General features: G+C 41.8%; 1 protein-coding gene across 6 annotated transcripts in view; it reads right to left on the bottom strand.

The window, feature by feature from the left end:
• Positions 1-3,744: 3,744 nt before the first annotated feature.
• The window catches only part of Ctnna1 (catenin alpha 1), a 171,143-nt gene continuing 148,412 nt past the window's right edge, over positions 3,745-26,475 (bottom strand). For all 6 annotated transcript variants that reach the window (XM_048811625.1, XM_015484649.2, XM_048811626.1 and 3 more), the window contains 7 exons: positions 14,904-15,104; positions 14,094-14,245; positions 9,396-9,506; positions 8,046-8,227; positions 7,791-7,896; positions 5,875-6,009; positions 3,745-4,802 (listed from right to left, as the gene is read on the bottom strand). In XM_048811625.1, the coding sequence (XP_048667582.1) occupies positions 4,515-4,802; positions 5,875-6,009; positions 7,791-7,896; positions 8,046-8,227; positions 9,396-9,506; positions 14,094-14,245; positions 14,904-15,104 (1,175 nt within the window). In that variant the 3' untranslated portion in view covers positions 3,745-4,514. The remainder of the gene's footprint in view (positions 4,803-5,874; positions 6,010-7,790; positions 7,897-8,045; positions 8,228-9,395; positions 9,507-14,093; positions 14,246-14,903; positions 15,105-26,475) is intronic.

The raw sequence follows: 26,475 nt of genomic DNA, 5'->3' as shown, positions 1-26,475 counted from the left end.
TTTTGGAGATGAAATGAAGTGATATGGTAAAGCCAGACACTGGCCCTGGGGTGCCAGCACGTGGCAGCTCCTCTCCTGTGAGGAGGTAGCCCTGGCCTGGGTGGAGATTGGAGCAGGCTGGAGGCTGTGGGCACAAGGGCTGCAGAGGTGAGGGGGCCTTTGAAGTATCTGCCTGGGGCCACAGGAGCCACCCCAGGGCGGATGGTTAGTAGTGGGAGGGGGGAGCCCGCCTGAGGAAGGCACAGGCACTGCCAGCGAGGGGGATGCTGAGGGTTCTGCATGAGGTCAGTGTGTGCAGGTGGTGGGGAAGCAAGTTGGAGGGGCCACAAGAGCTGTGTGACAGGCACCGTGGGGTAGAGGGAGCTGGGACTTGGCTTCTGTCCCCAGGCCTCACTCTGGGTGTGTCATTGAAACTGCTGATAGCAACAGCATGTAGGTCCTGGCCCAGAGCAAGTGTCTGAATGCAGAGGCCAGGCAGTCCCCTTAGTGAACAGCGAAGGGGTGGGAACCAGCACTTCTCCAGAGCAGGGTGGGACACAGTGTCTCCTCACATTCTGCCCAGGCTGCGCTGCTCGGGTCAGGGATGACAGTAGGGTTTCAGGATTAGGCTCAGCTTAGGCTCTCTAGGTCTCTGGAGGTGCATCCTTGGTTGCCAGTTTTGGCGCTCTAGCATCTTTGATAGAGTGGTTTAAATCAATAAATGTTAACATAACTCTTATGATTTTTTGTCCTTTTCTGGACACAGGAGAAGAACAGAGCCTGAACAGAGGGACTCCTGCTTCCAAGGAGGCAGGTGCTGTGATGGTCCCTGGAGGTGCTGCTGGGGCAGGGGAGGGAACAGGCCAAGGGGACAAGGGACAGTGGGGCTGCTGTTTCTCATTGTGCTATAAAGGATGACTAAGTGATCCATAAGTTAATATTAAAATATTATCGTAATATTATAATATCAGCACATCAAACAATAGATACTGCTTAAAAAGAAGCTTAAATTTTAAAAATTTGACTTCTTAAGCTGGGCTGTACACCAGTAGTTCCAGCAGCTTGGGAAAATGAGGTAGAAAGGTCAGTTGAGTTCCAAGGCCAGCCTGGGCAAAATATCGAGACCCCTGTCTCAAACAAAACAAACTTGTAAATAATGGCATCAAGGTCAAGAGAGACTATAGGGATGGTGAGGCCTGGGGAATGCCTGTGACACATATGGGTTGGAAGAATGCGGCTCCGTAACGGGCTCCCTGTGAGAGCCGGGGCCCTCTGGGAAATGCTTCTAGAGGGCAGTGTGAGTGCAAATGGCAGGGCCCCAGGGCTGGACACAAAAAAGAGTGGTCAGATGGTTAAGGGGGCAGCCAGACAGGCCTTTGACAGGGGTTTGAGGCAGTCAAATAAGTGCAGCTATTCAGGAGCCTCTGCAATGACCCCAGTAAGGGGTTCAGGCCAGTGGCTGGGCTGAGAGCTGGGCGTTGATGCAATGGGGCCTGGGGTCTTGCTGGGGTGGGGTGGTGGACATCAGATGAAACAGATGGAGACAGACTGGATCTGGTGCTGAGGTGTGGGAGACAGTTTTGGAGTGTGACAAACTAAAGAACAAAAGCCAATGAGAGGGCTGGGGGTGTGGCTCAGTGGTAGAGCACTGTCCTAGCATGTGAGAGGTACAATTCTCAGCACCACATATAAATAAGCAAAATAAAGGTCCACTGACAAATAAAATTAAAAAAAAAAAATAATAATAATGAGAAGAACATCCCCGAGTGTCAGCAGAGGCCAGGTAAAGGGAGGCTGCTGGTTAAGTAGCCACAGAATGCGGAGCAACTATATCCCTAGTGCTTTCCATGTGTGGGAAGTATGCTGGACCTTGGTGATTCTGTGGTGAACAAAATAAAGATTTGCTGCCCACAGAGAGTATACAACAGAAACAAATGGATACGTAGAGTTCAAAGCCATGAAGAGAGGACACCATAAGGATGGCAGTCCTTCTAATAAGGTGACTTTTGATGAGACAGTTGAAGGAAATGCTAGAGAATTCACAGGGCTCCCTTGGGAAGTATTTTCTGGGCTGGGGACCTCATGTACACAGGCTGAGGCAGGAAACACTTGGCATGTTGAAAGAATGTCAGTGAGACCAGGAACAGAAAGAGAATGATGAAGAATGGTTAGAGAGAAAAGCCAAAGGGTGCAGAGCCATAGCCATTACTGAAGACCTTGACTTTTACTGAGGGCCCGAAAATCAATGCAAAGTTTGGGCTCAGGGGGAGACGTGAACTGGCTTCTGGGTCAGGGAGGCTGCTGCTGGCTGGCAGCCCACCTCCTGGTCGCACCAGCATAGGTCTGTGACCAACAATGTAGCAGCAGTGATGGGGAATCACTTTCCAGATCGGGTTTTAAAAGAACACTGTGGCTTCCATCTGGCTGCTGCTGCTCTCAGATCCTTCACTTCAGGGGAAGCCAGCTGCCATGTTGTGAGCTGTTCTTTGGAAGGTCCCACAAGGCAAGGATCTGAGGCCTCTGCCAACAGCAGCATCAACTAGCTTGGAAGTAGACACCCCCCCCACACACACACACAGTCAAGCTGACCCCATAGCCTTAACTGATGTCATGGTCATGAGACCCTGAACCTTGACCACCCAGCCAAGTTGCTCCCGGGTTCTTGACCTTCAGAAACTGTGTTTTAGCTGCTGAGTTTTGCAAATCTGTTTAAACAGCAATAACTGATAACATGACCCGGAATGTAAACAGAGGTGGTATAGGAAAAGTAGGAAGATCTTATATTTTAAAAAGAGATTGTTTTGCTTTTTTGATATTTGGCCAGAGAAATGAGGTGACTAGTAGTGCCAGCTAGTGAGGTGGGGAAAATAGCAAGAAGGGCTTTGGGCATGAGTGGTAGAGGGCAGTGATGGCAGTGTGGTCCAGACGGGTCAAGCTTGAGATGTTATTAGGCATCCAAGTGACAGTTTAAAAGATAGGAATAGAGGCTGAATTAGAAGAGTGAGCATAGACAGAGAAAGGAAGAGGCCCAGGTACAGACACATCCTTCAACACAGAAAAGCTGTTGGTGAAGACAGAAAACCCAGGGGAGGCATCTGGAAATGGAAGTGCTTTGCGCAAGGACTGGTCCCCCTGACCATTCCTTGGGTGTGGTCAGTGGGATCGTGGAAGAAAAAGCCAGTGTTGCAGTGTGGAAGGCAAGAGGGATGAAGCTAGAGCAGGCAAGATGACAGCTGACTGAAGTGACAGAACTTACATAAAGGTGACAATGACAATAGCCATTTCTTTAAGGAGTTTTGACTAAGAAGGGGATGGTTGTTGGGAAGAGACAGGGAGCTAAGGTGAGTTTTTAGTTCTAAGGCACTTATTTTCATGGCATGGTTGAATGTTAAGAAAAAAATGTAGAAGAGAAAGGAAGAATCAATTGTGCCTCCAAGGTCTTGATGTGAACCTTGAAGAATGTTCATGTGACTTCCCAAGATGGAGGTACAGGTTGGGATATTCAATGGGACAAGGGTGTGGCCTGTCATGAGCCTATGAGGCAATATGGCCCTCCCTAAAACTATGGGCATAGTGTCCCTCACTGAGCAACTGTCCTGGGAGAAGATGGGGAGGGCGCAGATGCTATGACAAGTCCAAGAGTATTGTGGTTCTGGTGACTGATATAGGGTTTCTCACACCCTAGGCAAGTGCTGCACCACTGAGCTGCAACCCAGTCCCCAAGACGCTTCCTGAAAGCAGATACAGTGACTTTAGCCTCTTATATTTGGTTTCATAGTGGACTTTATTGGGAAAAGCTAGTGTAAAAAACATTCAAATTAATAAAATTTAAATAAGACAGTAAAAGTATACCTTGTAGCTATAGTAATCAATGTAGTAATCACAAATAAGGTAAAATCTAAATTATGGCCTAAGCAAACATATTCATTCTGTCAGGCTTCTATTGCAAGCCTAAGGCAGGAAACACTGCAATTATTAGAAGTGAGCCCAATGATGACTTTGCCTATGCAGTTGGGGAGAAAAAAAGCATGTTCAAATTACGGCATCCCAACATCCCAGCCTGAAAAAAGCAACATTATTATTAATGTTCTGCAGCAGAGTGCATTAGTAATTGTAGCCATGCATTATAATTCTTATTTCATAAAAAATAATCGAGTTTTTTTGTGTGTTTTGTTTTTCATGATATGTTTTTATCCCTTGCAAGACCTTTCTGGGACATTCCTCCTCCACAGTTGAGTCCACTCTCTTTGCTGAGAGAATGGGTATTCCAATCTGATTGTTACTAACAAGTTAATGTGGGATTTGCTTTGGTTATGGAATTTTTATTTAAGCTTATAAAAATACAGCTAGAAATATGCTCCTGAATCTAAAAGCATTTTTTGACCAATTTAAACATATCCTGGCAAAATTCACCACCTGGCTGGTTTCAAAATCTTCCTATGTAAGTGTTCTCTACTTAGCAAGTATACTTGAGTGAAGAACAGTGATTGATCTTTAAGAGCCCCCGCGGGTGGGGGCAGGTGGTTAAGGCAGAATTAGATGCTGTCCATGGCTTTGAACTCACTGAGGGCCTGCACAGGGTTCACATGCTTCTTCTGAGATGCCCGCTTAATCTTGGTCTGTGTCTCATCCTGCTTCTCTCTCTTCACCAAGGGCTTCTTTTCAGGTGCCTTCATCTTCCAGGACACAGCAGGAAGGTTGAGGGAAGCCATGCCCTGGGACTTTTGGTATTTGGTAGAGGCTACATAGGATGCCTTCACTGTCTGCACCACAGCATTCATCAAGTTCTTGGCTGCCTGGATCAGGGACATGGCACTGTCCACCTACAAGGCACAAATGGGACAGTAAGGAGTCATATCTGATGGGAATGACCCTCTAGCTCCACAATCTGGGCAGGTCCCCAGAGTACAGAATACTGGCCAGCAACCTTGTTTCTGATTGGATACAAAAAGCCTTAAAATACCCATGTTTCAGATCCTCTGACAAAGGAAAGGGCGTGCAAGAAAGTATATAGGTCATCATCATTTTGCCTTCTTCCACCCCTCAAACATTCGTTCACAAAACAAACACTGGAGGTGGATTGGCATCTATCTTTTTGACACTGAGTGACTGAAGAACTAGAAGCACTGAGGAGGAATCCAGTCAGGCCCCTATCTGACCAATATACCTATTCCCCCTCTGCTTTCATTCATGACACAGGCATCTCCTCCCTCATTTTAGAGGATCTGGAAGATTGCTCCATAGAAGACAGATGAGTAAAGGGTGTCAAATGTTCAATTTTTTTTTTGGCAGTATTCAGCCTTGTGTATGTTACCCAAGCACTCTGTCACCTTTTTAGAGACAGGGTCTTGCTAAGGTGCTCAGGCTGGCCTCAAACTTTTGATCCTCTTGCCTCAGCCTCCCAAGCAGCTGGGATTATAGTTGTGTCTCATTGTGCCTGGCTGAAATATTCCTTTTAAAGGAAATTCCGTGGGATTAACAGAAGTTGTGGGGACTCAGCAAAACAAGGTGAGGAGGACCCAAAATTGAGACCCGATTAACAGGAAAAAGAATAGCTACAATTCTGCACTATTGGGTAGAAGAAAGTAGACTATCTACTTTGCAATTTCTGAAGAGGCTTAATTCTTCTCTGGGAAAGATAAAAATATTTTTCCCAATGAGTGGCCAGCTCTGGTAGTGGCTGTAGCTATCACTAATCATGCCATGCTAAACAGAGCTGCAATTCTGCAGGGAGATGTGCAGCTTGTGGCCTCCGGGGACCAAGAGAGAACTTGGGAGTTTCTGCCTAGCACATGTTCCCCAAGTGAGGAGTGTATATAGATAAGACTAGAGGTTGCTTTCATTTTAGACATAGTGGTAAGAAAAGGTGATGAGCAGGAATGCACTAACACTTACCCCAGAGACAACAAGCTCTCCACCAAGGTTCTGGACCTCAGCCTTGACTTTGCTGCAAATGTTGAGCTGGTGGCAGTAGAGGGCAATGCGTTGCAGGTAGGCCAGCAGGTCCTGCTTGCAGGCTGAGTCTGGACACTGAGGGGAGAACAAACTCAGCAGGCTCAATAACACTGCAGGCCCAGTGACAGCACCCCACCCTAGGCCCAGTTCTGAAAGTTTCCTCTCCTCTTGCTGGAGCAAAGGGCAAGAGAGATAAATTACCCAGTTATTTGGGGTGTTCACATCACTTGGCTCAGGGAAGGAGGCAAGTCCCCTCGGGGAGCCCTAAATGTGCTGCATAGCATGGGACATAAAGACTTCCTGAGCCCTCCTTTCACTAACTCCACAACTTGGGAGAAACCACTACTGCCAAGGATTCAATTTTTTAGTAGGGAGGAAGCATATGGCCCCAAAAAGTCTCAGCAAGAGCCTGATTACGTAGAAAAGAATGTGTTAAGCTACGGACACTACCCAGTCAAACAAATAGCTCTTCTGCCGTGAAGCATTTTACTTGCCCAGTTTTGGGTGCAAATATTAAACAGCCAATGACAGGAGACATTCACTTGAGGCAAAGATGGAGGATGTAGAAGTAAACCAAAGCAAGAAACCTTGACCAAATACAGGGAAACGGTGGCCCTGCCCAGCTCCTGATACTGTTGAATCTCAGGTTGCTTTACCTAAAGAAGGAATCCTCACACCTCTCAAATGTTTGAAACACTTTCTTCCGATGAGACTGGGGCCTCACTGTGAACAACAGAGTTGTATAAAATGAGGCTTGTAGTTCATTCTGGAGACTGAATTTTTTTTTAAGAAGGCCCTGTGTTTTATGATGGCAGTGTTGGTAGCTGCATGCAGAATAGGGTGAAGACAGGAAAGAGGAAGGGAGAGGCCATGGTGGTCAAGATAGGTGGAATGGAGCTCTGGATAGAGCTGTTAATTTCAGACAGGAAAAACTTTGATGGTGTCAAGATACATATATGGTCACTAGAAGCAACAAGGCTTCTTACTGGGTGGTGTGAAGGATGATTTCAGAATATTTGCTTTGAGTAATGAGGGGCAGCTGTCACTCATCTGGCAGTAGATGAGGCTGAAAGTTTGAATAATTCAGAAAAAAGAATGTGGAGGGAAAAATTAGCTTCTCTGATAAGTCTTAGAGCACCACACTATCCAGGAGATAGTAATAGGTCAGAAAACTATGCTTCTATGAGGGAATAAAGGGATGAAACTGCTGGTTGAGAACAGGCAATACAAAGAACATGGAAGTCTGTCCCCAGCTAGGCACAGCAGCATTTCAAAATGCTGCTGGCCAATGGGGTGGGTTTTTTTGTTGTTTGGGGGTGGGGGGTCCCCATGCTGGGGATTCTTTCACACAGCTAGGCAAGCACTCTACCACTGACACTTTTAAAGGTCTCCCTAAGTTGGCCTAGGCTGGCCTTGAGTTTGTGATTCTCCTGCCTTAGTCTCCTGAGTAGCTGGATTACAGATGTGCACTACCCCACCCCACTAGGGCTCCTGATTTTTATATGAAATAAACCGTGAGAGAGATACACGTGTTTCTAGTGTGTTAGGGTTGGCAGAATCAGTTTCTGCTCAGACCTGAAGTTCTTAAGAACTGAGAAATAAATAAATCAACAGCAAGTGTTCATTGTATATTAACTGAGATGAGTTCTAATGGGAACCAGACCTAGCTCCTCAGATTTGTCAAAGACAATACAGAAATCCTTAGAAATTTATGGTGGGATTAAAATAGGTCAGAATAATTTTTGGATAATATAAGAGTGCTATGATCATTAATGGCCACCTCAGCAATAGGTCAATCTGAACTGTCTGAGCCTAGGATAAGCTCAGAGATAAGTTCAGGAAAGTTCGTCACTTACGTGATCTGCGATGGTTCGGCCAAGTTTATCCATCCTGGATCCTGCCTCAGCAATTTTCTTGGCAGCACTAATCACATCTGATGTATTTTTGAGTGGTCCTTTACCTCTGAAAAACGAGAATAAGGATCCCTGTCCATGACACCCCCGCAGGTTCAGAGATGAACAGAACAGAAGATGTCTTACAAAGCAACCTGGCCTGTGGGGAAGAAAACTGTCCTGTCTCCTATCAGCCCGCCAGGGTGGGGTGCTGCTCACCGGGTAAAGTCAGTCATCTCCATCATAATCATACACATCTGCTTGGCCAGCACGATGATGTCGTTGCCACTGTCATCCCATTTAGACACTTCTGCATCCAGCTTGCTTTTTTCTTCCTGGAAACTGGCCACCTGTTCCGCAATCTTTGCTTTTTGCTCCTGGGGAAGCTGAGCCATGATTGCCTACAATCAGAAGTACAGAAAGCTCTTATGTAAAGAGTGTGAAGTTCTCACAGTGCATTAGCCAAGAATATCTCCAACAGGCAGTGTATGACATAGGCTGGATAATGCTTTAATAGGGTTCATTTTTCCCGAAGGGCTATTTCTTCTCATTTTTTACTGACATTTATGGCAGCCTAAATTCCCAAACCACTTTCAAGAGCAAGATTTAGTGTGCAGGGAAAGAGCATGAGAGGGGTGGAACTAGTGTGGAACTTTCACAGTCACATCTGTGTAGGAACAGAAACTGGTTTAAATTTGGTTTAATTCTTTAAAAAGTTTTATCTTCTGCCTCCCAGAAAATGAGAGGAGGCGATAAAGAATGTGTAGAGCTCATTCAGAGCCTGCGGGCTCTGAATGGACATGTCCAAGTTTTCAAAGTATATCAGAAGTAGCTTTAGGATGTTAATTTTGAAGAGAAAGGCAGAGAAGAATTTGCTGAGGAACATACATTCTAGTGGAACATACATTAAGCGGCTATCTGACAGCCACTTAAACCATGTTAAAGCAGCACCTGGAGCCCTCAAGGCCACAGGCCCAGGGCCAAGGCTCTGCCTCTTCGTTTCCTGAAGTGTTCGTGCCTGAGCAGGACTTAAAACAGTGACATGGTCACTGCTCAAGATGGATTTCCAAGGAGTTAAAAAAAAAAAAAAAGTTCTCCATAGAAATATTTCTTGGTGTCCTTCCAAAAACAAATGCTATTGATTGAAGATTTAATGACTTGAATGCAATGACTGACTGGTTTTCTTCTTGAATGTACCACTGTTATTTTTTTTAAACTCATGAATAATTAAAATAGCTCATATCCACGGTATCAGTGAGCTGGGCAAAGGCAGCAATCTTTTTCAAATTTCACAATCCTTTTAACAAATGTTGCATCGACTAGATCCTAAGCCTTTTCTGACCCAGGGATTTATCATAAACCAGAACCCTAGGGCACAGCTGAGGAGGAGGCCCATGTTCCTGCTCTGCTTCCAGTTGAACAGCAGGTGCCACAACTTAGGTTAACTTCAGTCCTACTGTTAGAGAAAAATACTGAGAGTGTTTTCCTGGAAGAGAAAAAAGCAAGGCTTGAGAAGGACAGGAAAGGTCTGCAGAACAAGTTAAAATGCCCCAAGGAGCACTTCCTTACCCGTGCACTTTGGCCAGCTATCAGCTGGTCATCTTCTGTCTGGACGCTCGTCCTGCTTCTGACATCAAAATCTTCTGTCTCAAAGTCAGAGTCATCCAACTCCTCAGGGGTCTGCCACCAAGACAGAGATCGTGAGTCAGACACAACCCTGGGCCTCCAACAACACTGTGTTTCTTGGCCAAAAGCATGAAGGACCCAGAATTCTGGGATTTAAGGTGCAGATTTCCAAACATTAACAGGTAATTAAATCACTCATCATTCTTGTATGGGCCCCACATCAGCACTTCCTAAAAAAGGCTTCTTTTACAGGGGGCAGGGCTTAATTCTTCGTAACACAGATTTATATATAAATATATTTATATATAAATATACAATTTCTTTGTATGATGTATGGCTTGCCTCCCCTCCCTGTTTTTGAGACAGGGTCTCACTATGTTGCTCTGATTGGTCTCAAACTTCTGGGCTCAAGAGATCATTTTGCCTCAACGTCTCAAGCAGCTAGGACTATGAAGTGCACAACTAGCTGGTTTTCATTTGAAACGTTATTTTTCCGACAGCTGCTTCTAAAGACAAAGGTGAGAACTATTGTTGGTGGAAAAGGTCTTAAAAATAGGGGTGTTTTCTACAGTATTAATCAGACTAATAGAACTTTCCTACTTTTTGACAAAAAGAAAATAACATAAAATTAATACTGGACTTTCTCTTAGGGAATGAAAGACTGTTTTAAGGAGTAAAAATAGGCAATGTATTCTAAAGTTTTTAAACTTTTATCAAAGGAAAAGAGGCAAGTAAGGGTTCAGTAAATTCCAAATGGACTCTTATTGGTTTTAGCTCTTTGCTTGAATTATGAAATAATGTCTTATTTTACACAAACTATCAGCCTCATGATTAGCTACTTGAAACACAGTGTTGTCTTCCAGGAGTTATCAGAAAGGGGGCAGAGCAAGTGGAACAGCTGGGGTTGGCTCTCAGCCTAGCCAGCTGGCCTGTGACAAGAGGGCAGCAAGGTGAGGCCCTCATCTGCACCTGTCCCTCACCCAAGCCCAGGGCAGGGGCTTGTTGTAAGGTTCAAATGGAGGACATGTGAGAAGTGCTCAGAAACCAACAAGAGCATCAAAGGTTCTGACATGTGCAAAGGCTCCTCCCTAAATAAGACAAAGTAAGAATGGTATACGTCACACAAGGTACCAGAGAGCACATCAACATTGAGACCCTTGGGTCCTGCTGATTTTATGGCACAAAATTTGATGCCACCACTGGTGATTTTAATGCCGTGGTCACAAATATCTTTAGTGTTGTGCACTCAGGGGCTTTTCAAAGTAGGGTCTCCTAACATCATCTCTAACCTCCTCCAACCACCCATCACAGACCAAAGAACTACTCCTGCCAAGAAAACGAGTAACTCCTTTTTTAATATTCAAATATCCATTGAGGTTGAGTATCTAAGTGCGCTATTCTGGGCCTTAGAGATACAAAATGACACAAAGATACCTGTTCTTTACATAATCTAATGAGAACAGTGGCAACAAACTAATAAGTGAATTATATACAAATGTTATAAATAAATAGAGCAGTGAAGGGAAACTGGGTAGTCAGGAAAGGTCTCCTAAGGCAGTGCTGTGGGAAGGTGAAGGGAGATGGAGGAGGAGTGTTTGCCTGGGGAAGCAGATGAATAGCAAGGAGGCCACAAAAGAGGGACTTGGCTCACTGCTCTGAGTAAAGGGGACAGCAACAGGACACGAGGATGGAAAGGCAACAGAATCAGATCCCAGAAGGCTTCACAGGCCAGTGTGAGAATTGAGTGATGGCAGCTTTTGGAAAGTTTGAAGCAGTGGATGACATGATCTAACCAAAGCTTGAAGGCATCACTCTGGCTGCTCTCAGACAATGAGACTGTAGGCATCTCCAGATGGACCAGGTGACAGATGCTGGGGGCTTGTTCAGATTCTCTATCAGGAAGGAAAAGCCAATAAGACCAGATGAGAGGTATGCAACAGAGAGAACTTAAGGAGAATCGAAGGTTTGGCCTGAATGAGGATGATGTTGTGATCAAGGTAAGAAGCTTGGGCATAACAAGTGCTCAGGGAGTGGGCAAGTCAGCTACACAAGCTACACATTGGAGAGTCAGCTTCTCATTGTTGTCCAGGGACTTCCCAACAGCCCCATCAATGTTAGTGAGATAACAAACCAACAAAGAGAAGCAAAAGGGCCAAGAGATTTCTTTCCCCTCTTACTATGGAATAACCAACAGAAAAAGTAGGTAATGAACATGGAATCTCATGCCTGTTGCAGGGATGGCCTCAGCCAGGAGCATAATCAGGGATGTCCGTGGTACCAAAAGGAAGCCATGGGGCACAAGCAGAGGGGAAAGACTTCTAAGTGCCTCATTATCCTGAGTGGAATCAGCAAAAAGGCCACATTAGGAAATGCGGGCTCAGGTGTGGGAGGGCTGAGGAGAGCAAGGAAGTATGAAACAGCTATAGACTCTAGGCTAGAATTGGGAGATGGACAACTGATACTGGGCACCAAGGGCCCACACGTGGTCATGGCTTTAGTGACCTCTGTCAGGGTGGCTGTGTTGATCTGTACCATACCCAGCCAGAGAGTGCAGGACTTCACTAGGACTACGTTTTGCAAAGTATGAATAAGGAAGAGGGGAAATGGATATGACCCAGACTCAAAACTAATAAATGAATGAACCAAGGACCTGAGGGTTGAATGCAAATAACAAGTGGGGAGACCATCCAACTAAAGTACTGGTGAGCTCAAAGGACTGTTCTGAGTCACAGTACTGGAAGGAGTAGGTTGAACACTGAAACTGGGATAATGGAGGGGGTGTAGATACTGGTAGTGACGTGACTAAGGCATGGCTATGGAAGTGAAGTTGAAGTAGGGGAATTATGAGACAGAAATAGGGATGTAGAGCAGAACAGCAAGTGAGAAGCTAAATCACAGTGTCTCCAAATGAAGCCTCTTTCCTCAGCCTTGCATAAGCACTCCTGGCTACCTCACTTTTGTCCTGAAAGGCTTCCCCGTATATTCTATCACTCTTCACATGCCTGTTGTCCAGGGGAAGTTCTGTTAAGACCTTTGTCATTCTTTAGTCCCAGCACAGCTATCAACATGGTAAGAACAGCCATTAAGTGCCAGGACCTTGTGGAACCCATCAATTACACTGTCTCTGTAAAACCATAAAAGCCACCATTACCTCCATTTTTAAGAGAAGAAATCAGCATCAAGAGAGACAAGGGAATTCATTGGATGAAGAACCCAAGCTTCCTGCCTGCTCTTAGGAAGTGGTTTCTCACAACCAAGACAGCACTACAGGGCCTGAAGCATCTCTTAGATGAACACAGCTTCAACCCTCTTCAACCCATTCTGGCTCAGCCTCAGACATCCAGCCACACCTCTGCCATTAGGGCTTTTTTTTTAGTTGGAGATGGACACAATGTCTTTATTTGTTTTTCTTTATGTGGTACTGAGGATCGAACCCAGGGCCTCACACGTGCTAGGCAAGCCCTCTACCACTGAGCCACAAACTCTAGCCCTGCCATTAGGGCTTTTAAAATTCTATTTCTAGATGTATGCTAATATGTAAAGAACCCTGGCAAAATGTACATCACCACTGATATACACGACCTTGGAACCCTCACACACTGCTATACCAGGCTTCAGCTGAATGTGGGTTCCTTAGCACAGCAGCAGGAATAAAGACAGCAAAGCCTCCATCAGCTGGGGCCCCACCAATACATCCAGATGAGCCTGGAGCCTGCATGAGCACCATCAGTGCACCATCTGTACAGCAGGCAGATGCCATATTCCACATGCCTGCTTTGCAGTTACAGCAAGGGCCATCCAGTTGACCCAGAGAAGAACGTTCATGGACCCTGTCTCCTCAGACTCCAGAGCAACATGCTTATGCTCTCAGCAGCATGCAAGGGATCAACTGCTGTGGGACAGACAGCCAGGACAGCTAGGCCCAGCACCATAGGGGTGTACTAGGGTGGGGTTGGTAGTTTCTAAAACCGGTTGGTTTATGCCCCAGAAGAGGCCAAGGACTTTCTTGCAGACAATGAGAACTGCTGTTTCCTTGGAGAAGACTGGTCAAACAAGGAGGCAGTATACCCTAAGATTCTAGCATCCTGCCTAAAAGTCTAGCATATCCTTTCCAGGAGGGACACTTAATGTAAACAATAACTTTAGCCTATGTTAAGGAAATACTTCCTTCTCTAAAATTAAGAATCTGTATTTCTGTAGTTTCCCCTCCAATTAAAACCAAAGCCACACACTACAGTAACTGCCCTAAATTAAGTCTTCAAGGCCAACTCATGCTAGCTCCCCTTCTCAGCCCAAATTTGGGCTGTTAGTTAACAGTCATTTTATCTACTTATTTGCTTTTTAAATGTTATTTACTTTTTAGTTGTAGTTGCACACAACACCTTTATTTATATGTGGTGCTGAGGATCGAACCCAGGGCCTCGCACATGCTAGGTGAGCGCTCTACTGCTGAGCCACAACCCCAGCCCCTTAACAGTCATTTTAGACAACATAATTAAATATATCTCATTCTAACAGCTTTTAGATTCATGGTTTTAATATATTGCCACTGCATCTGCTGAGTTCCAGAATGACGCATAGCTCAAGTTTAGCATATGATAAGAAAGAGGCTGTTAAAATGTCTGGAATGCAGTTACTCACCCTTATCATCAGTACTGCTTTCCTGATATCCCGGATACCATCATAAACCAGGCGAGAGGCATCGATAAACTCATTCTCATCCATGGGCTGAGCAGGGTCTGAGCTGAGGGCTTCTACAGCTGCTTCCACTTGCTCTGTGAAACGAGGCATGACTGAAGAGAAAAAAACAGGGCAGGTTGCACTAGTGAGGAGACAGCATCCTACCAACCTTCCCTGAATCCTCAAGTCAGAAAAGTCAAGGCTCATAAGGAGACTGTACTTCTCCCCATGTGAACAGTATTTATTGGTGAGGTAAATTAAGTGCAGTATTTACAAAGACTCATATAATCATCTTTGTCTCTCAACAAACTGCAATACAGGGTTTGGATGCTTGGGAACTTGAAGTGTGAGACTAACTTGAGGCCGTGTTTAAGAATAGGGCATGGTGGTGCATGCCTGTAACCCTAGCAACTCAGGAGGTTGAGACGGCCTCAGTGTCCCAATACCAAGAAGATGGGGGGCGGAAGGATGAGAAAAATAAAACCATTAATTTAGTATTTACTCATTAATGGGATACTTAACTCAGAAGTTCATCTTAAATAGTATGTTGGGATTTGTTCCTTGTTTATCCATGATCACCCATGATATGTTCCTGTGAAGCCTGACTTCGGCGGACTAGCTTCCCACAAGTGTGGTGTACTACCCAGAACCTGTAAGACCAGAGCCAAGTTTCCACTTCCTTTTTCCTAACCACAGGGCCCAGGCTAACAGAATGATAGCCTGCCCTACCCAGGCCATGTGTGAAGCAATATGGAGGGAGAGTCCCCGCACCTGTGTTGGAGAGCAGCTTGGTGGCTTCCAGAACTTTCTCTGTGTAGACTCCTGGCTCATAGTTGTCCATCTCTGAGGTGACTACATGAATGACCCGGGCTGCCCGACCTCGAATTGCACCAGCTGTGCGGTCCAGACCATCCACATCTTTCTCTTGGAGAGCAATGACACATTTGTTCACATCTTCCAAAATGTGATTCTCTGAGGAACAAGCAAAAAGCTGAATGAGGAAGGGGGCCTTTCACTAGAAGACAATCATTATAACTTGGTATCTGTCATTTACTGATTGTGTGCTTGGTGCCAACCACAATGTCAAACACTTTGTGCACCACTTCACTGAAGGTACCTGATCAACTGTTCCACAGAAACTTAACCTGTGGTCACTACCAGAATAACACTCTTCATTCCAGGTTTTTAAAGGAGAAATGCCCATCTTTTAGGCACCATTATTTTATAAGCCATACAGAAAATTCTTATCACAGAAACTTTAAGAACTCCTCTTCCTTTACTAATTTCACTGACCACACATTCTGAAATCTCAATCAGAAGGACATGAGTTGACTGTTAGGCTTTATCCATCCAGTCTCCACTCTCCCTCCAGGAGATGCTACTCATATTCAGAAGCCATTATAGCCCTGAGAAAGAAGTGCTGGAAAGCAGGTTTAAGCTTCCTCTGGAGGAGGCTGATAGAGTGAAGTATTTAGGAACCCTCTCATGGTACACATAATTTCTTCTCATCTCAAGGTGAGACAGAACCAAGTGGAACCTAACAAAGAATAGAGCCACTGCATTGCAAGTCTACAGGCTGCACAATGCCCCGTGGGTCACGAGAACCTTCCTATCACAATTTCCCATAAGACTGCAGGAAGGATCTCTGTTATGAGCCTGCAAGTATGATGGAGCAAGATGAAAATCACAATGAGAAATAACCAATGATGTGAAAGAACTGTTGGTTTAAAAAAAAAAAAACAATAACACAACAACAACAAGTCAGAATTCTTACAGAAGGGAAAGATAGATTACCACAATACAGTTCATACCATATTTTAGCCTCTTAAAAAATCATGACAGATAGAAAGATGGTGAGTTAGAAGAAGGGTACAATCCCCAGCAGTTCATCAGCTCATGATTTAAACAGTGGTAATACCACTTTAGTGAGGTAGGTGACTAAGGGAATTCACTGAAATTCAACACTGGACAGTAACAAAATCAGACAGGGAAAGCATGGTGAATAACATTGGCTTGGGGGAACTTGTAGAATAGAGAAGCAGGCTGATCTTAACCAAACCCAGAGACAATGGGTGAGTGAAAAACAACCAAAATCACTTGGCTAATGGGTGGAGAGTCTGGTGGGAACCATTTTTAAGTGGCCACATAGCAGTGAGCAGAGGTGGGAGATTAGGAACTCATAAAAAGATGTTGCCAGCTTGACCCAGCAGTTGCCCATTGTGGGATTCAGAGGGTACCTGGACCAGCATCATTGAAACAGGCACAATGAGAATTTTGTGTAAGGCAATTCAGGCTGGGATACTGAGGAGACCAAGTCTCTTTGGTTATTGGTGCCCAATGCAAGTAAGTACCTGGAAAGATGCCAGTAACCAGTCAGCTCTGCATTCCAGGTCTGATCCTGGATAATTCACATCCATGGCAGTGAATATGTCAGGCCTTGGGAGGTTCTGACTCCTCACCCTGAAAGTAGAATTTCAGGAGGCCACAGGTGCCCAGCAGAGATTGGCATCTGCCCAGCAACAGGGTATGCGGTGAAATCTCAGATACTCAAAAAGAGTTCCAAAGGTTAGCCAAGATTATACCCACCTTCTAATTTATACCTCTGTACTATCGAGCCCCACTATGGAAGTACATCATTTGTCAGCAGTCCCATGTTTATCCCATCCTACACTGAGACAGGAAGCTGAGAATTACTAAAACTAACTTTGGCTCCTGGCCATTCACAGCTGGCAGCTTGATGAGAAACAAAAAAGAAGGGGGACTTAACAACCCCCAGTCCTTGACATAAGGGTCACAGATCCCCAAAACTGAAAAATACACAACAGTATAAATAATGAACATCCATTCCTGCCAACAGTTTAAACCACTGCAGTGGAAAAAAAACCCTTTATTTCTCATTAATTTTTTTTCCTTATTTCCCCTATTTTTCCTTTTTTTAATTTTTTTTTTACTTTTTTCCAATCTATATGATTGTGTGTTCCTGCTGTGCTGATTATATATGCATGTGTGTATAAAATTTTTCTTTCATCTTAACTGCTTTCTTCATTTATTATTTAGCTTTAGAATAAGGCTTTAGTTGGGGATAAAATTTTACATGGGTATGATTTGTTTTGATCTTATTTTTGATTGCAAGTTTTCTTCACTCTCTTCCCCCACTTATAGCCAAACTGTTCGGTTCCCTCTTCCTCTGCTTTATTACTTTTAGTTATGTTCTACTCCTCCTTTATATCTGTCATATGCTACCTGCTTTTCCTCTGTTCACTTTTAAATATATCCAAAATTTCTCTTGCCATCCTACTCTATTTTTCTCTTAAGAAACTGTATCCCACTAGCTGATAGAATTTCACAGTTTATGTAATTCCTACCCCATTCGTGTTTTTGTGATTATTAATACAGTGGATGAGGTAGTAGACATCTGCTGTTTAATGTCTGATCTAGTTCATGGTTACTTATTATTGGTGCTGATGTTAAATGCTGACCCCACCATTCCTCTACAGGTGCTAATTCATGTTATAGATGTCAAAGTAGACACAGGACATTTATTTTAAGGCTTAACAATGATTGCTAACATTAATGCTATAATATGCTCCCCCTTTCTCTAAGAGGGGCTGGGAAGTGATTAGGATACTTCGAGTTCACAGAGTGGAGATCCTGCTGCTGAGCAACACTCAACAAATCAACCACAAAACAGCAAACCTCACTCGATATATGAGCTAGCCCTGCTAGAGCCTCAACACTATCTCAACACAGAGAATAAGGGAGACAATAAAAGCAATGACCAGCCCCCAAATAGGAACTACTAGAGAGAGACCTCAGGTTCTACTCCTGGATATCACCTCATTTGTTAATAGAACAAAACAACCACCACCACCAAAAACAAAACAAAACAAAAAACTACATACCAAAGAACAAATGCATAAAAAGAAAGAGGAAATTATCTCAACTGATACACAAGTCATGAAGAAACAGGCAAACATCCCCCAAAGGAACTGATATATATGGAAGTGAAGGAAATCCCAGAGACAGGCTATAAAATGATAAAATAAAAAGATCTAGGGAACAAGTTAAGAGCAAGTACAGGAGGTGAAAGCACATTTCAATAAGGAAATGGAGATACTGAAAAGAAACCAATCAAAATCCTGGAAATGGTAGAGACACATGAATTAAATTATCACTTGGAAGTGTCACTAAACAGATTAGGCTGTCTAGAAGACAACTTCAGATCTTCAACATAGGATATAAGAATATAAAAATATACAACTGGGAAAATTCAATGTAACAAACCTGAAATTCACTGGGACAGAAGAGAACATGTAGATACAGGCTAATGATATTGAGAACCTCTTAGTGAACTAGCTGCAGAAAATTTTCCTAACTTCAGAAATGAGATAGACATCCACATATAAGATGCTTATAACAGAACCTCAAAAAGACAAGATCAAAAAAGAACCTCTCCAAGACACATCATAATCAAAATGCCTAACAGAGAATAAAAATATTAAAAGCTAGAAGAAAAAAAGTCAGGTCATATTTAAAGGCAAACCAATGAGGCTCACTTCTGACTTCTCAATTCAGACCCTAGAATCAAGGAGGGCTTAGAATGAGATATTTCAAGCTCCACAAGAAAACAACTGCCATCCAAGATCCCTACATCCAAGCAAAGCTATCTTTCAAATTTCATGCAGAAATAAAAACTTTCCACGACAAAGATATACTACATGCAGAACTCAAAAATCAACCCCAGAGCTCCCACATAGATGATGTTCACTAAAAGAGAAACTAACTAAATGAAAATAAAGACTGAATTAAATGTGGCAAACAAACCAAAATGGCATAAAATAACAAACAACTATCTATAAAAACACTGAATGTAAATGGTCTCAACTCCCCAGTTAAAAGGGCTGAATGGATTAAAAAATAAGACCCAACTATATGCTGTTTACAAGAGGCAAAGATATACACAGACAGAATGTAAAAGAATGGGGGAGGGATTCCAAGCAAATTGAGTCTGAAAACAAGCAGGATTAGCTATTCTCTCTCATATCTAACAGAGCAGATTTTAAGCAAAAATTAATCAGAAGACAGAAAGAAAGTCACCACTATTGATAAAGGGAACACTCCAACCAGAAGATTTAAGGGTAGTAAGCATGTATGCCCCAAATGTTAGTGCACCTAATTATGTAAACAAATGAACAAAAACTTCTTGCTAGTAAATCCCAGAGAGACCCCAATACAATAATACTGTGAGATTTCAACACAGTCCTTTCACCAATGGACAGGTCATCTAAACAAAATCAAATTTCTGACCTAAATGATACTATAAATTAAATGGATCTACAGATATCTACAGACTATTTCACCTGAAAACAGCTGAATTCACTTTCTTCTCAGCAGCTCATGGAACCTTTTCCAAAATAGAACATATGCTTGATCAAAATGTAAGTCTTAACAAAACAAAACAAAAAACCGATATAATCTAGCACATTCTATCAGATCATAGTGGAATGAAAAATCAACAATAAGAAAAATTATAGAAACCACATAAACATATGGAGATTAAATAATACTCTTATATGAGGAACGGCTCATAGAAGAAATAAAAAAATTCTTGGAAATAAATGACAACAGAAATACAAAATAACAAAATCTCTGGAACAACATGAAGGCAGTGTTAAGAAAAAAGTGTATAGCATTGAGTGCCTATATTAAAAAAAAAAAAAATAGAAAAGATCTCAAATAAATAACCTAATGCTATACCTCAAGGTTTTAAAAAGGAATAACAAACTAATGGCAAAATCAGTAGAAGACAGAAAATAATTAAGATCAGAGCCAAAATGAATGAAACTGAGAAGGAAAAAAATACAAAAGATTAATGTAATAAAGAGTTGGTTCTTTGAAAAGATAAGCAAGATTGATAAACCCTAACTAACCCAATGAAATACCCAAATTAACAAAACTAGAAATGAAAAAGGAGATACCAACATAGATACTTCTGAAATCCAGAGGATTATTAGAAACTATTCTGAAACTTTGAAGATAGAAAGCCTCCCACATTCTTGGACAGGCAAAATTAATATTTTCAAAATGCCCATACTACCAAAAGTTTTATAACAGATTTGATGCAATCCCCATCAATATATGACATTCTTCACAGAACTAGAAAAAACAATCCTAAAATTCATTTAGAAGAATAAAAGAGCTACAATAGACAAAGCAATTGTGAGCATGAAGAGTGATGCTAGAGGGCTGGGGGTATAGCTCAGTTGGGAGCGTGCTTGCCTTGTATACACAAGGCCCTAAGTTTAGTCCCTGGTACCAAAAACAAAAAACAAACAAAAAAACACACACACAACCTAGACATTCAGACAAATGGAGTAAAACAGAAGACACAGAAATAAACACATACAGATACAGACATATATTTGACAAAGGTGCCCAAAATATATGTTGGAGAAAAGACAGCTTTTTTAACAAATGTTACTGAGAAAACTGAATATCCATATGTAGAAGAATGAAACTAGATTTGTACATCTTACCTAAACAAAAATCAAATCAAAATGGATCAAAGACTTAGGAACAGACCAGAAAATTTGCAACTTCTAAAAGAAAACAGGGCCAACACTCCATCATCACATTAGTGCAGGCACTGACTTCCATAACAAGATCCCTAAAGCTCAAGATATAAAACTGAGAATCAATAAGTGGGATAGAGCCACATTTAAAAGCTTCTGCACAGCAAAGAAAATGATTGAAGGTGTGAAGAAAGAGCCTATAGAATGGGAGAAAATCTTTCCCAGCTACTCCTCTGACAGGAAATTAATATGTAGAATACCTAAAGAATTCAAGCTTAACACTAAAACCCCCAAATAATCCTATCAATAAATGGGCAAAAGAACTAATCAGACACTTCTCAAAAATAGAAATACAAATGGCCAAGAAATATATTAAAAAAATGTTTGACTTCCCTAGCAATTAGGGAGATGCAAATCAAATCTACATTGAAATTTCATCTCACTCTAGTCAGATGCCAAATATCAAGAATACAGAGGGCTGAGGGTATGGCTCAGTCGTAGAGCACTTGCCTAGCATGTGTGAAGCACTGGGTTTGATTCTTAGCACCACATAAAAATAAATAAAGGCCCACTAACAACTAATAAAAATTTTTTAAAAGAATGCAAATGATAATAAATGCTGACAAGGATGTGGGGGAAAGGTACACTCATACATTTGGTGGGACTGCAAAATATTACAACTGTTCTAGAAAGCAGTATGGAGATTCCTCAATTTTTTTTAGGAATGTAGCCACCATATGACCCAGCTATCCCACTCCTCAGCATTTATCTAAAAGAACTAAAATCAGCGTACCATATTATAGTGATATAGCCACAACAATGTTTATAGCAGTACAAATTATCTGTCAATAGATGAATGGATTAACCTGTGGTATATATACACAACAGCCATAAAGAAGAATGAAATTATGGCAGAAATTATGGGCAACATCATAGGAAGTGAAATAAGCCAGAATCAGAAAGTCAAGGGTTGAATAGTTTCTCATATGCAGAAGCTAGAATAAAGTAAGATGGTGGAAAGAGGGGTAGGGGTCAGCTATCATAAAGATAGGGAAGATAAGTGGAATAGGAGATGGAGAGGGAGAGAAAAGGGATGAGAAAGGTGAAGAAATGCAGAAATTGGTAGTATGGGCATTTTGAAAATATTAATTTTGCCTGTCCAAGAATGTGGGAGGCTTTCCATCTTCAAAGGTCTTCTTCAATTTCTTTCTTCAGTGTTTTGTAGTTTTAATAAAGCTTATCATACATTTTTAAACTGTAAACTCTTTACTTACTAATTTAAACAAACTGGTAGTAAGCTTGCCAACACTTCAAAGCCTTGGGTTTAAAACTTTTGCCTTTACTGAACAATACTGATGTATGTAGCTTGTATCATACAAGGGAAAGGAAAAGATGTTGCTAACAAGATCATAAACCAAAGTTTTCTCCTATCATTGATTTTAAGACTCATTCCCATTTCAAGATTGTTAATACCTATAGGGATTATTGCAGGAGGGTATATTTTAGAATCAACGAAGTATAACATCCTTTTTATTCATTAAATATAGTGGCCCAAACCTTCATCTAAATACCTATGTTTTCAAAAATCAATTTGGATTTTCTTGAATTCATACTGGCTTTCTTCCAGGGACCTCAAACCAGGGAAAGGTATGCCATTCTTTAGCAAGTCTTTAGCAAGACTTCCGCAAGACTTCCTTTAAGTCTTCTATTGTAGAAAACAGACTAAAGTAATATGAAAAGCTGAAGCCTACTTGGGGCCACCACATACTCAGGACCCAGCTCTATGAAAGGTGAAGCCTACTCGGAGCTACCACATACCCAGGATACAGTGCTAAGCCTGCTCTCTACACTTACAGCCCTAAGGGTAAGTGAGAGTCCACTAGTTGTGTGCAAATGCAGGAAGTTAAGAGGTACCCACACTAACTGTAATCTCATTATCACTCTAGCATTAACTGAATTTCTCAGGAAATTCAGTTCATTATGAACAGACACACCGATCTGTACCCCCCTTAAAGACTATTTAATACAATCTTTATTTGTAGATGTGCTTTTTTAAAAAATATTTATTTTTTAGTTTTAGGTGGACACTATATCTTTATTTTATTTTTATGTTGTGCTGAGGATCGAACCCAGCACCCCGCGCATGCCAGGAGAACACGCTACTGCTTGAGCCACATCCCCAGCCCTGTAGATGTGCTTTTAATAGGAAAAAAAAATTATATATATACACACAACTGTCTATGTAAATATGTATAGCTATGTGTAAATGGACACCAAGGGAGTCCCATAGAAGACACTACTATATCTTTATCACTTGAAACTTTTTTAGGTATGCCTCAATAGATCTACCTTGTCCATTCTAATAGTTGTATAAGCACCAGTGGAATAAATGGAGGGGCTATAATTTTACTTTTCCAGTTTTTCCTAGATATTTTGGTGGGGGGAAAGTCTTATACAGGTATTTTGACAAACATTTGTGACATTTACCCTAAGGAAAATTTTGAGCCAATGAGGTTCTACTGAATTAAAAGACATATATTTTTAAAGTAACCAAACAGTACCTAATTACCCTACAGGAACCATGCCAACTGGCATTCTCCAGAAAGGCTGTAAGTGCTCTAGTCTAAAAACAAGGCCTGTCTTCAGATTCTTTGGTCTGGATGACTTTATCAGTGCAGAAGATGCACCTATGATAATCTTGTTTCATGCTTTATGTAGAGGACTTACTTTAACCAAAGCACTATTTTGAGTGCTTGACATTTTACTCTATAGTGTAGACATTAAAAAAAACAAAAAACAAACAAACAAAAACACCATGAGGAAACTGGGGCACAAAGTTCTGAGTGACTTGCCTATTCAAGGTCATATATCTAGTGGGCCTGGGAGTTAGAAATCAAATCCTCTAACTTCACCAATAATTGAATCACTCCCTCCAAAGAGAAACTTTCATCTATAGTTTTGCTTTTTCGCTATTAAACACAAAATCAAAAATTAAGTAAAATGTCTTACCTTTTGAGCTACAAATCAGGATATCATCTATGATAAGTATGCAGGAACTTCTGGAATCATGGTGGGAGGGCAGCCAGAAATAATAGAGGATGCTCAGTTCTACTCCACAAATAACTTCCTCTTAGGTGGGTTTTGAGTGGGCAGGACTACAGTAAATATCTAGACCTCTGGGCTTCTAAGAGGGAATTTGATGGTGGAAATCATTAGTGGAGCTATTCCACAAAACCTCTCATACTACTGAATGGTCTCAAGGCTCCAGAATATAGGAGAAATAACCACTCCAAGAAATTAAGCAGCCTTACCTTTAGCTGAACCATATCAAGTTCACCTACCTTAAGCCAGACTCTATTGGGCAGCCCCCCTACTCAAAAGCAAGCTCATTTCACAACAGGACCACTATGGCCCCCGTGTGCTTTAGGGCAAAGGGAAATTGGCACATGGTGCACTTCTGAGTGAAGACAAGGCGTGGCTTCTTGCCTACTGCCTATAACCACTATAAATGACACCTACCTAGGCTGTGTATCAGGTAAGAACAGGAGTCACCTCCAGTCACCCCACAAAAAAGTTCTAGAGATGCAATGGGTAGGGTAGGTGCTTAAGGGTGTCAAAGATTCTGAGTGCTGGACATTAACTGCTCAGTCTACTAGAACTCTGCATCGGCTTCTGCTTGTCTCCTCCTTTCCTCCTATGCCCCTAAAAAGCAGAGGAACTGTGAATAAAAGCCTTGTCCTACTAATTATTACTTGACATCCCTCAAGCAACCCTATGACAGAACATTAGAAAAACATACCAGGTAGCCCTCTAAGATTTAGATGCTCTAAAAACACTACAACTTCCAGGCTGGGACTGTAGCTCAGCGGCAGAAGCACGGGGTTTGATCCTCAGCACCACGTAAAAATAAAACAAATAAAATAAAGGTATGCTGTCCATCTATAACTACAAAAAATTAAAAAAAAAAAAAAATTACAACTTCCTTAGACAACAGTTCCATGTTTTCATCTGCTGAACAGAAACTGTCTAAACTCCTTTCCATCAAAACAATCCTCTCTCAAATTCTCATATACTTGCATAAAAATTAAACACAGTCACCAGACAAAAGTATAATGCTAAAGAATTTGATTCTTAAAAATTTTCTAAATTTTATTTATTTATTTGTTTGTTTGTTTATTACTAGTCTTCTGTTTTATCATATACCTTGAAGACACTGCCTGGATCCCACTAAATGCTACTACAGAAAACATTTTTTTCCTCCGATTTGAAGAATGTTGCATGAGGGACATTGATTCTATTACATTTTATTTTGCTGTAAGAAGACTGAAAATCCCTTGAGACCAAGTCTAAGCTATACCCAACCTAATCTCAAAAAAGCAACTGTAGAAATGCACTATTTATCCGGAGGGGGGCTTTGAATTTAGATTTCAGAATATATTGTTTGCTTAAAAGTGTGCAGTGAAGGTGGAATGTTTTTCTCTAAACCTATGAAAAAGAATAACTTGGTACTTCAATGGGAAAAACAACAGAAGGCCAAGATTTCCCAAAAAAGCCATTGCTGCATTTTTGGCACCTGCAAAGTTGTGCTTGCAAATGAGTTTTTGTTTTAAAGTACCAGTAACCTGCAATTTGGCAGTCCTTCAGTAACATGGTTTGCCCTATTGTTTTTCAGTTTGCAGACTGTCTGCTTCTCACCTTTTCAAGCCAGAACTTCCAAACCCAAGGAAAGCATGTAAAGACAAGGAACCATTGGTATTCAGAACACATGGTCATCCTTATATAGGTCATTGCTGGAGGATTGTGCTATGCATACACTTAAGTCCTGCTTCTCTTTCAAGCCCCATTGCCACTCAAAATCTCCCACATTCTGGCCCACAGTTCCCTATGGTGATAGTTTCAGCCCTACAAGAACCCAGCCACTGGCTTCAGGAAGCCAGGTGCTTCCAGCGAAAAGCCATGTAGCCAAGCCAAGGACAACAGAAGCCCAAATAAATGAAGAATGCATTTAATGTTGCTCAACTCTAAGGAGACATGATTGAAATTTATCTCTGTGTGATAAACACTAAATTGCATTTGTGACAGACATTTTCTATATGAATGCAATTTACTATGTCATTACCAGTTTATGTTTATATAATGAAATCAACTGTTTTTGTGAGGTGAATTACACAGATTTATTTTTTCTAAGTTCATAATTAAAAGGCACTTAAATATTTCCTCTCTGTTTTCTATCTACGTATCATTCAGACAAAGAGTCTTTGGAAAAATAGGCATTTAAACTGTGATCATTTCTGAGACAGGAGAGGTTTTCCAAGAAAAGGGAGGGGAAAAAACAAAACAAAATCTATTTTAAAAAGGAAACTAAAGGTGATGGTACTGAGAAGTTCTTTTTCTTCTGTTTCATAGGCTTATAACACAACCACAGTGTCTACTGGGACCAACACAGGTCAACAATTTTTCTAAACACAGTAGCAGCAAGAAGGGTGGTTACTGTGCTTGACAAGTTACAGTTAAAGAAGGATTTTACTCTATGAAAGCAGAGAAAGTCTCAGACAGCTTTCTAACTCGTGCTTCCAGGATCTCCATCAGCCCCACCATGAGGGAAATAGCTCCAATTCCATCTTCTATTACTCAGGAGGCAGTGGTACTTTGTTTGTTTAAATTAAAATGAAAACTAACACAATATTATTACTAAAATAATTTATTTTACTTGCCCAGACATGGGGGACTTTGTCTATTACTGTAAAATTAGATGCCAGTAATTATGCACA

The sequence above is a fragment of the Marmota marmota genome, unplaced genomic scaffold (assembly GCF_001458135.2).
Source record: "Marmota marmota marmota unplaced genomic scaffold, marMar, whole genome shotgun sequence".
Taxonomy (NCBI): Eukaryota; Metazoa; Chordata; class Mammalia; order Rodentia; family Sciuridae; genus Marmota; species Marmota marmota.
The sequence above is the reverse complement of the archived record's forward strand: the minus strand, read 5'-3'. Positions and strand labels throughout refer to the sequence as shown.